The 12,103-nt window shown below is 44.3% G+C and overlaps 1 protein-coding gene across 1 annotated transcript in view; it reads right to left on the bottom strand.

Moving 5' to 3' along the window:
• LOC107110129 (golgin subfamily B member 1-like) overlaps positions 1–12,103 on the bottom strand; it is a 77,931-nt gene that overhangs the window by 50,435 nt on the left and 15,393 nt on the right. The window contains 4 exon segments of the mRNA XM_015410854.1: positions 2,137–2,250; positions 5,776–5,898; positions 10,258–10,443; positions 10,678–10,845. Coding sequence (XP_015266340.1) covers positions 2,137–2,250; positions 5,776–5,898; positions 10,258–10,443; positions 10,678–10,845 — 591 coding nt within the window.

The following is a 12,103-nucleotide window of genomic DNA, read 5'->3' as shown; positions in this document are numbered from 1 at the left end:
CGACCAGGATGGTGAGAGGTTTGGAGTCCAAGTCTTATGAGGAAAGGCTGAAAGAGTTGGGTATGTCTAGCCTGGGAAAGAGAAGGTTTAGAGGGAACATGATTGCAGTCTTCAAATATTTGAAGGGCTGTCATATAGAAGATGGAGCAGATCTATTCTCTCTTGCTCCGGATTGCAAGACTAGATCTAATGGGTGGAAATTACAAGTGAGTCGATACCAGCTAAATATCAAGAGAAACTTCCTAACTGTAAGAGTGGTTGAGCAGTGGAACAGACTGCCTCAGGAGGTGGTGGATGCTCCACTGGACGTATTTAAGTGGAGGCTGGACAACCATCTTTTGCGTATGTTGTAGGGCTATCTTTCAGCTACGCTCCTGCAGAGTGCAGGGGGTTGGACTAGATGACCTGCAAGGTCCCTTCCAACTCTAACATTCTATGATTCTATGAACCCTGTGCCCTGCTGCACTGGAGAGACAAAGAACACAAGGTTCAATTGTAAAAGTGAAGAAGAAGAAGAAAGATAGTGAATCATTACTATTCCTTGGCTCCGTCATGAACCAAAAAGGAAACTGCAACCAAGAAATCAGAAGGAAATTGAGACTGGGAAGAACAGCCAATAAGAAGCTAGAAAAGATCCATAAGGGTAAGGATGTGTTGCTGGGAACCAAGATCAAGATAATTCATACCATAGTATTCCTCATTACTACACAGATATGGAAGTTGGACAGTGAAGAAAGCAGATAGGAAGAAAGTTGATTCATTTTAAATGTGGTGTTGGAGGAGAGTTTTACAGATACTGTGGACTGCCAAAAAGACAAATAAGTAGGTTCTAGATTGAACCAAATTTGACCTCCCCTTAGAAGCTAAAATGACTATCATACTTCAATCACACTATAAGAAGGCAAGACTCACTGGAAAAAACAATAATGCTGAGAAAAGTTGAAGGCAGCAGGAAAAGAGAAAGACCCAATATCAGAAGGATTGATTCAATTAAGGAAGCTAAAGTCCTAAGTTTATAAAACCTGGGCAAGGCTATTAATAGCAGGATGTTTTGGTGGTCATTAATTCATAGCATCGCCATGAGTCAGAAGTGACTTGACAGCACTTGATACACACACATTTTAAAATGTGCTGCTGATGATTCACCCAATGTTATTCCACTGAATTCATTCTGTGTTTACTAATCCCCACCAAAGATCCACCTCTGACAGATTTAATCAATTCATTGTTTGTCCTTAAAATGAGTTCTCTTTTGCTTCACAAAATGTTAGTTCATTTTATTGTTTAGAAGGTAATGGTCATCTTCAAAAGACCAATCCAATATGCTAAATATACAGTGCACGTGGAATCAGCAGCCATGTGGCAGGACCCAAAATAAAAGGGAGGAAAAAATGACAAAACAGACCCCCCACGAGGCTTTAATATTGTATGTCTTGAACACGTGCCCCACCTATGTTATATATTGGTCCCTGCCACACGGCACGGCTGAAACGCGGCTAATCAGAGCCGCACCAAACTTGAGACGCCGCAGCGGGATCCCACGGATCCCCTCAGCCGCGGCGCATCGCTCCCCGGCACAATCAGATGCCAGGGAGCAAGAGTCCGATGGGAGGGGGAGGCTGCCGAACTGTGCATGCTTGAGCATACGCAGTACGGCTGGGGGCCAAGATGCGGCGGCGCAAGGACGCGCCGGCCAATCTCACGGCCTGGCTTGAGGCACTCCAAGGGATACAACCACCTAGGTAAGTGGTGTTTTTTTGCTGCGCGGTATCGGCATCGGCGTTTGGGACGGAACAGGGACGGGCAGGCAACGATTCACAGATGTTGCCGTGGGATCGCGCCCGTTTGCTCCGCCCCCGTCCCAGCCCAAAACGCCTCGTATGAACAGGGCCATTAATGTGCAACTGACATTTTTATTATAGAAGTTGACATCCTGACCATACACAAAGCTCAGGTTCTATCCTGTCCTGACATAAAGAGAGGGGTGCAAGGTGGACAATTACTTGACTTCTCCCTCCTTGGATACTCCTGGATTCCCAACACATACATATTCTGTAAAATAGGAACAGTAATAAGAGTAATAAGATCACTAATAATCTAGTTGAAAGAAATCGGTCCTTGTACCCCGTTCCTTACTTTTAGTTGCTGGTCCTTCCCATCCAGTTCTTGTTGCAGCATGACTATCACCTGCGTTCTTCCTAGCATGACTTCCTCTTTCTCATGCAGCTTCTGCTTCAAGGCCTTCAGTAACTGTTAAGGATGAAGCATTTTCATTTATAGAATAGAAGCAGACACAAGATTTCCATGATTCTATGCTCAGTCACCATAAGTGGGAAGTGACTTGACGGCACTACACACACAGAGGTACCCAGTCCTATCATCGCTGTCCCATTTCACTTCCATAAAGCAAAATACCAAGGTTCACATTTTTAGGACATGTGGTGCCACTCAGCCAACAGGTCTTCAGTGTCTCAAAAGGTTACAGAGAGTCTTCTCCTCATTCCCATTTAGCCTCCTACAATCACCCCATGGAGTCAGTTTTGCCTACCCTATTTTTCGTGCTCAAGTTCCATCTTTTGAAGCAGGGCAATCTGGAATCCCCCCCCCCCTAAGAAATACAAATAGGGCCTTGTTCTTGGAACCGCAGTCATCACAGCATAGGAGGGTTAGGAGACACTCCCATGCTGTGGTGACTGAGGTTCCAAGAACAAGGCCCTATTCGTATTTCGGGGTGGGGTGGGGGTTCCAGGTTGCCCTGCTTCAAGAAATCACCAGAGGGCATCCTGTGACCAAGCCCACCAGATGTCAATGAGCTCTGTGGGCTGGCAAGATGTGGGCCAGGAAGACAAATGGAGAGATGTCTCACGGAAGCGACAATCTCACGCCTGCCTATAGAAGAACTGGAGTTTGCTCCTTGCTCTACTGTCAGTGCAGATGTGCATAAACCAAATTAGCAAAACATGATTAGGACCTTACATGGTTTTAAAAAGCACATTAGCAGCCCCAAGCAGCTGCTCTAAAGATGAGGGAAGGATTGCAGAGAGGGTCTTTATGTGAAAAATGAAAAAAACAAGGGAGATGACTAAGGCAACAATGGAGGTCTCAGCACAATCTGACAAGGCAGGGGCTAGAATTCATTTCAAAGCCATGGTGGTGGTGATGCCAAAAAAAATATTTCTTTGCAACCATAGCATCTGCACTGTGTAGACCTGCAGAAAACTTCCAAGTAGTCAGAGGCTTATTGGGTTCCAGCTTACAGGAGGAGGACAATTCTGAAGCTTGCTGCAATCATTTAACTAAACACTTTGTGAATAAAATTTCTTGCATTGATTTCGACTCTACATTAGTAGTGACCAGATTACATGGTGCCAGGATACCAATTTATCCAGTTCTATGGGATATCACTGTTTGTCCAGTCTGAAGATTCTTGGAGACCTACCATCTGCTTATATGACCTTTGCCCCTCCTGGCTGCTTAAATCTGCTGGGGGGGGGGGGAATGATTCCAGTAAATGCTTCCCCAAGAGATGGGGTGGTCACTCTTGCCTTGAACCACAGTGGTGCATCCACTCCTTAAGAAACCTGTTCTGGACCCAGAAGAGTTGAGTAACTGCTATCCAGTCTCAAATGTACCATCCTCAAGCAAGGTGACAGAACAAGTGATGGGTGGGCAACTTCAGAGATTCCTGAATAAAGCGGATTGTTCGGATCCATTCCAAACTAGTTTCAGGTCTGGTCATCAGACTAAAACAGACTTGGTTGCTCTGATGGAAGACCTGCACTAGGACACAGACAGGGTGGGCGGAACCCTACTAATTCTCTTCAACCTCTTGGGACTTTGGATTTCTTGGAGGATGTGGAAACCATGACCAGGTGCCTGGAGGCAGTTTTCAGGTAGATGACAGATAGCAACCTGAAATTTCATCCTGACAAAATGGAAGTGCTACTGGTGGGGAAACGTTTGATGCAAGAATTGGGATATCTCTTGTTCTGGATGAGTCTGCACTCCTGCTAAAGGAGTGGGCTAATAGCTTGACGGTGTTGATGGACCCAGGCCTCCTGCTGGATCAACAGGTGACAATGGTGCCCAAGGGTGCCTTTCACCAGCTTTGGCTAGTGAGCAACCTGTGGCCCTTCCTCGGTGGGAAAGATCTTGCCACTGTAGTGCGTGCCCTGGCAACATTTAGATTAGAAGACTGCAATGCAGGCTACTCATGGCCGCCCTTGAAGTCTGTGCTGAATCTTTAGTTGGTACAAAATGCTGCAGCCAGAATGCTGATTGGAGTGGGTTGTAGGGACCATATCATTTCAGTTTTGTTTCGTTTACACTGGATCCCAATTTGCTTCTGGGATCGTCTTCTCTCATATTAGCCTACCCATTCACTCGAGTCATCTTTGGAGTCCTTGTTTCAGGTGCCCCTGCCAAATGAGGATAAACTTCTGGCTATCTGAGTAAGGGCCTTCTTGATTATGATTAGGGTTGCCAAATCCATCTTCGCTCCCCAGCAGGGGACTTTGGGGGAGTGTTCCCGGAGGGGGCAAGGCGTCCCCAACGTGATGACATCACATTGGGGACATCCCAGCTCCAAGCCCCACCCCCCGGGGGCCCTTTTACCCCGACTGCCTGAGCCGAGCGGAGATCGGGCACACAGGACCCTTTCACCCCGGCTGCCTGCACTTAAAGGAATCCTTTAAGTGCAGGCAGCCAGAGGGCCTTGTGTGCCCGATCTCCAAGCGGAGATTGGGCGTGCGGGGCCCTTTCACCCCAGCTGCCTAACCTTAAAGAGAACCATTTTAGTGCAAGCAGCCAGAGGGTCCCGAGCGGAGATGGGGTGTGCGGGGCCCTTCGCCTCGGCTACCTGCACTTAAATGGAACCCTTTAAGTGCAGGCAGCCAGAGGGCCCTGCGCACCCGATCTCCGAGCGACAATGCCACTCGGAGACTTGGCGTGGGCAACTTCCCCTGCTAGACAGCTGGCCGGCGGGAGGTTGAACCCCCCCAAAAAAAGTGGGTAATCCCCACCAATCCAGGGGATCTGGCAACCCTAGCCATGATACCAACATTTTAAAACTGCCTCCTCATTGTCTGTCTCCTGTCATTATTTTTCAACAGTAGGGGAAGACTTTTTTTTTTGTTTGGTTCAGCATTCCCCCACTAATTGTTATTGGCCATCCTTCCTAGTTGTATTGTTATGTGTATTTATATGTTTTACTGAATTGAATTGTTAAAACATTCTATATGCACTTATATTTCAAATGCTGTTTTGTCTTGATGTTTTAATGTTGAAATGTATAATATTTTGATTTTTACTCACTAGGGGATCCTATGTGGGTGGAAAGGCATAAATATTTAATTCACAGTGGGAAAAGGTAAATATCTGTATCAGGCTTCTCCTCCACTTAAGAGCTAACTGCAGGAGCTGTTTCAATCATAAAAGAAGCTAAGCACCTCCCCCAATAACTCCTCCCTGATCTTCAAAGCCAATGCTAATTAGCTTTAAAAAAACAAACAACAAAAGAGAAGACTCTAATCCTGGATTTTTTTTCTATTTCATTTAGTTTTGCCCTACAGCTGTTGGTATAACCGAGAAGACATGCAGGAATGTATACTGGAAATTGCAAGAGAACGTAATTATCTTTGGATAGAGCCTGCTGGACAAATCGAACTGACAGTGTAGTAACAAAGAGTTTACTAGATGCTTTAACTAGGACATCAGGAAGCAATGACTATGAGTATGAAGCTGTCTGAGTCTTAATCATAGTGCATTTTCCCCTACCTGCTCTAAATCAGCACTAGCATCAGATTTGGCAGCCAGTTTAAACAGTTCTTGCTCGTGTTTCTGGGCTAGTTCCAACAATTCTTTTTCTTTTTCTTGGATAATATTTTGAAACATACGAATCTAAAAAAAACCCAAAGAAATCTCTATCAAGCTGATTCAAACAAAGTAACACCATTTAAGTACTGTACCAATGATTAAATGTGCTTGTAAATCAAACATCAAAATCTAAAATTTTGAATTGTACCAATGAATTCACTGAACAATTATCTATTTTAATAATGCCCACCTAAAAACATTCAGAGGCCCCCTTAAAACATGTCTGTTTGTGTTGTTTGTCTGTAAGGCAGTAGGCTGACAGACACAAATGGTTATTTATTTATTTAGAAAAAAATTATGATGCCCCTCTGGGGAACTGCCTGAAAAGGCATACAAAAAAAACACACCATAATAAAGACACGAAATATTAAACATTGTTAAGTAAATTTAGTATTAAAACCTAGCCAGAAGATAAAAAACATAGATTATTCAGCTACTTAAAATGAAAAACAGTCTTCAGACTAACACACACTATGAAGATGGTGTTAAAAAGTTAACCCATTAATTAATAACCTGGTTAAACAGAAGTGTTTTGGCCTGACATCTAGAAGAGAGTAATGTAGGCACCAGGTGAAAAAGAGGATGGCATTCCATAGGCAGGGTGCAACTACTGAAAAGCCCTGATAGCCACCCATACAGACAGCACTGAACATAACAATGTAAGAGAAGCCATGTTGAATCGGGACAGTGGCCAATCCAGACCAACATTCTGTGTCACACAGTGGCCAAAACCCAGGTGCCATCATGAGGGCCAGAAGCTCTCCAACTGTTGCCTCCCAAGAACCAAGAATACATAGTATCACTGCCCCAACATTGTGTTCCATCTATACCTTGTGGCTAATAGTCACTGATGGACCTCTGCTCCATATGTTTATCCAGTCCCCTCTTGAAGCTGTCTGTGCTTGTAGCTACCACCACCACTTTCTGCAGCAGTGAATTAATTCCACATATTAATTACTCTTTGGATGAAGAAGTACTTCCTTTTATCTGTTCTACACCTACTGCTCTTTAATTTCACTGAGTGCCCTCCACGACTTCTTGTATTGTGAGATAGGGAGAAATGTACTTTTTTCTCTACCTTTTCTATTCCATCCTTGTTAGGTAGAGCTTAAATGTTAGTTAGTTTACCTTTATTGGCATTATAAAAGGGAGAACATTAAGACAGATACATAAAAGGATTGAAAATAGAATACATCACGAATTAAAATGTCCCAAAATTACAATATATTACTTCGTATAAGAACAGCAGCATATAAAAACTTTGCCAGAGAATCAGTTGTTGTCATCAGTGTTGTTAAGCAGAAAAAACAATTTACATGTATCAGGACAATCCATAATGCTGGATAAAATTGAAGATAAAATACTTTGTCTAATATTATTATTATAAGAACACTCTAAGAACACATGAGACACTGTTTCAATAGTTCCATTTAAACAAGGGCAATATCTAATAGTAAGGGTTCAGAGGTTAAGATGCTGAGCTGCAGACCAGAAGGTCTGTAGTTCGGCAGTTCGAGACCCTAGTGCCGCATGACGAAATGAGTTCCTGCCTCTGGCCCCAGCTCCTGCCAACCCAGCAGTTCAAAAGCAAGAAATTGCAAGTAGATAAATAGGTACCGCTTCGGTGGGAGTCGTTCCATGCGACTCGGCATTTAGTCATGCTGGCCACATGACCATGGAAACGTCTTTGGACAGCACTGGCTCTTCTGCTTGGAAACAGAGATGAGTACCGCCCCCTAGAGTCAGATTCGACTAGCTTTCAAGCAAGGGAAACCATTAACTTTACTATACCCTTAAATCTTCCGGTTAAAATCGCTGAAGGTAAAACATTAAGCCTAGTTGGTAGAGGTAACTAGGAAGAAGTCCTACAGTTGGAACAGATCTTAAATTGCAGACTAGACAATATGGGGGAAAGAGGCCAGAGTCCTTGAAGTACTCCAGTGCAAAGCCATTTAGAGCACTTTGAACTGTCTGTGGAAACAACTGGGCAGCCTCTTTCCACAATGGAGTGATATGAGTCCTTGTATTCTGCACCTGACTGCTACATTTTGGACCAATAGAAGTTTCTGGACCAAGGCCACTGATGAATTATAAGAACAACTTCAAGAAAAGCAATCTAGCTTCCTTGTACTACCTGTTGTAAAAAAATAATAATCCCACTTTTTGGATTTTGGAAAGGCACTTTTTCCCCCCAAAGCCCCTCCCTTTCAACTAAAAACTCTACCTCTTAAACTGTTCAGGCATGGCCTGGTGCGTGAGGATGGGGGGAGGGCTTACGGAGTTAGGGAAAGGGCTTACAGGTCAGTTTGATTCAGGGTTGACATAAACCATGTCACCAAGTTGGCTCTCTTTGTCAGGCATCTGACCAAGGGAGCTTTTACTCTCAAAAGCTTAGGTAAAGGTAAAGGTTCCCTTGCTCGAAAGCCAGTCAAATCCGACCCTAGGGTTGCGGTGCTCATCTCCGTTTCAAAGCCGAAGAGCCAGTGCTGTCCGAAGACGTTTCCGTGGTCATGTGGCCGGCATGACTAAACACCAAGGCGCACGGAACGCTGTTACCTTCCCACTGAAGTGGTACCTATTTATCTACTTGCAATTTCTTGCTTTCGAACTGCTAGGTTGGCGGGAGCTGGAACTAGAGATGGGAGCTCACTCCATCTTACGGCACCCTGGGTCTCGAACTGCTGAACTACTGACCTTCCACAGCCTGCAGTTCAGCGTCTTAACCACTTGAGCCACCGCAGCTCCTCTCAAAAGCTGACACCCTGGGGGAAAAGGTACAGGGGGACAAGTTCAAACCCCTCCTCTGCTATGAAGCTCACTGGTGACCTTAGGCCAGTCACTCTCTCTTTCACTCTAACCTTCTTCAGAGAACTGTGAGGATAAAATGAAGAAGGGCAGAAGTATACGTGAGCTCTCTAAAGGAACAGCAGGAAAATGCAATAAATATATATCTGCGTCCAGTTTTCAAGCTAGCACTATATCATTTCTCATATTTTCCTCCCCCCCGCCCCTACTTTACTCTCTATAGCAAACCTGGCTACAGAACATAGTTCAAAAAAATTTGAACAACAGGCCAAGGGACAGAAAGGGCTTGCGAGAAACCTTACAAGTATACAAAAAATGGGGGATTTACAAGCACACACATTGCAGCTAAACAAAAAATAATGCCGGACAAGATCTCATGAGATCACAGTGAGCATAAGTAAAGGTAAAGGTTCCCTTGCTCGAAAACCAGTCGAGTCCGACTCTAGGGTTGCGGTGCTCATCTCCGTTTCAAAGCCGAAGAGCCAGCGCTGTCCAAAGACGTTTCCGTGGTCATGTGGCCGGCATGACTAAACACCAGGGCGCACGGAACGCTGTTACCTTCCCACCGAAGTGGTACCTATTTATCTACTTGCAATTTCTTGCTTTCGAACTGCTAGGTTGGCAGGAGCTGGAACCAGAGACGGGAGCTCACTCCGTCTTGCGGCACCCGGGTCTTGAACTGCTGAACTACCGACCTTCCACAGCCTGCAGTTCAGCGTCTTAACCACTTGAGCCACTGCAGTGAGCATAACCAGGCATTAAAAAAAAAGGAAAGAGGAGCTGAGGAGACAGGGAGAAAACGATGGCAAGAGAGCTGGAAGGGTGAGCCAGGCAACAGCAGGAGGAGGAGGCGCAATGGAGAAGATGGGGGGGGGAATGAGGAAGGGCCCTAACAAAATGATGGCTAGAAGCAGAAGAAGCAATGAGAGAGTGGTGGAGGATGATGAAGGGAAGAGAAAAGTGAAGACAATAGAGGAGGCAGCAGTGGTGATGAAGAGAAGGAGGAGGCAGTGGCAGCATGGAGAGGAAGCAGGTACCAGAACAGGAGGCTTGGAGTCGCAAGTGTGCTTTCCACCACCAGCCAGCTGATAAGGACTACAGCTAAAAGGGGCACCCTGTGCTTCTCACTCCAAGCCCCTGCCCCATCAGCTGGGAGGAAGGCACCTTGGAGTTTAAAGTGTAATGGGTTTTTCAGATCCAACCTCCACCCACCCTCAGCCATCACTAGCCAATATCCTGTGCACTTTTAACTTCAAGCTCTCCCTATTAACATGGTTGGCCCCACAGCTTTCCTCCTGGGAACATGGAGAAAGCACATCAATACATGAAGCTGCCTTATACTGAATCGGACCATCAGTCTATCGAGGTCAGTACTGTCTACTCAGACTAGCAGCAGCTCTCCAGAGTCTCAGGTAGAGGGCCTTCACATCATCTACTGGGACCTTCTGCATGCCAAACAGATGCTCTACTGGTGAGCCACAGTTCCTCCTCAAACAAGCAGAGGAGAAGGAGCAGGGATTTCTCCTCCTTCATGAGTCCTCACAGTTTGCCATCTCTTTTTACTGAAAATCCACTTACATTTTGAGTATACATGGCTTCTCTTTCCTGGAAGTGCTCTTTCTCTTTGTTTTGAAGAATTTTCAGTTTTTCAATCTGTTCTTGAAGAAGGCTACATCTTTCCTCACTGTCTTCAACTTTCTTTGTCAGGTTCTGAATTAGAATTTCCATACTCTGCAGTGAGGTCTCTTTTGTGGAAAGCTGATTCTTTAAAGTTCAAGAAAAGACAATTAAAACAGTAGCATGAAAATCATGCAGCTGGGATTAACAGCAGGTACAGCTAAATTTTGATCAAGCTTTCTGCAAAGCTTGTAATATCACTAGCAATTAAAGGCTTGTGGTTTTGTACACGCTACCCAGTATACTCAAAAATATGCCACATTTGCAGCTAAGCACCTCTAGATGATAGGTAAGACAGGACTTATGCATATACGTTCATACCTTTAATTCATTGTTATGGATGAGTACTTCTTTGGCATCATTAGCTGATCCACCGTATAACTGTAAATCAATTATATAGGCTTCTTTTTCAGCCAGTTTTTTTTGTTTCTCAGCAAGCATGGTGTCCATTTCAGCCCCTCGAAGACGTGCAGCATCCAGTTCAGCAATCTAGAAACAAAATCATGTTTTTTTTCAGAAACAGGTTGCTACTATCTATTTAGTTGTTAGTTGGTTCCCTTGTTAGCCATCTGTCACAACAAAAACTCTCTTTGCTTATGTTTGCCTTTGTTCTTCTATTCTTTGTCATCCTATAAAACATCATGTTTCATTTTCAGGTTTCTCCCAACTTCAGTGAACTAAAATGGCTGGATGGTTTCACCAGATTATTGTTTCTATTACTAGATATATTCAGTCTTACTGACAAAGCCATCACCTACAGCCACCACTTCAGAAAGCTAACTCAAAAATGGTCAGTTAATTCAAGTGACACTTGTGACCCTCTATGTCCTTAGTACTAAATCCACTAATATCAAGCTTATGGATGATTAAATTCTGTTACGAGTAAGACTGGCTTCACAAAACTCACTTCTCCCTCCACAATTTCTACTCCCACAATCAACATTATTAATACTCCATAGCCACTAACAATATTCACAGATAAAGCCGTACCTCAAATAGCTAACAATACTAGGATTGTAATCCTATACATATTTCTTGGGATTGGGTGCCATAAACTTAGTGGAACATTGTGAACAAATTGCACCTAGCACTGGCCTTCATCGCTTCAGGTCTATGTACTATTACCTTGGAGTGGATTCCATTAAAACCAGTAGAATTTACTTCTAAATAAACTTGCTTAGGATTGGGCCATAGATCACAAACCTTCGTTACAACATGCTATTGTAGTGAAGATGTTCAGAGAAATTTTTTTAAAGGTGAGGACAAAAATTAGAGGAATACAGAAGCCTTTTCATCTTACTCAACCCTATTTCTAATTAAACAGAAAACTGAATGCTATCTCTGCAGTTTGAAAGGATCTGCACAAGCTTCACAGTTCAACTTTTAGAACTCAACCCCTGGCACATGTCTGAAACAGAAGAACATGAGACCATTTTGCTTATATTGGCTGGCTCTGTGTTAACTGAGGTGAGCCCCTTAAGCACTGGCACCAGGAGGGAATGCAACAGCTAATGGCCTTCATTGCCTCCTGGACGGATGCAGATGTAAAGACATGGCTTGCTCCCAGTATGTTTGACAATCCTGATCTTTCTCCTTCTTGCTTGCTGGCACACCACTATCCTTTACAAGCAGATTTACATTTTTTCCAGCACTCAGGCCAAAAAGGTTGCTTGCCCCTGCTTTGAAGTAATGCCTGCCACTACCAACTTCTTGGTCCCCAGCCCCTTTTTGCAGAGTCCAGCAGGAA

Source organism: Gekko japonicus, unplaced genomic scaffold (genome assembly GCF_001447785.1).
Source record: "Gekko japonicus isolate JY-2015 unplaced genomic scaffold, Gekko_japonicus_V1.1 scaffold65, whole genome shotgun sequence".
NCBI classification, from domain to species: Eukaryota; Metazoa; Chordata; class Lepidosauria; order Squamata; family Gekkonidae; genus Gekko; species Gekko japonicus.
This window is presented reverse-complemented; position numbering and strand designations above follow the sequence as displayed.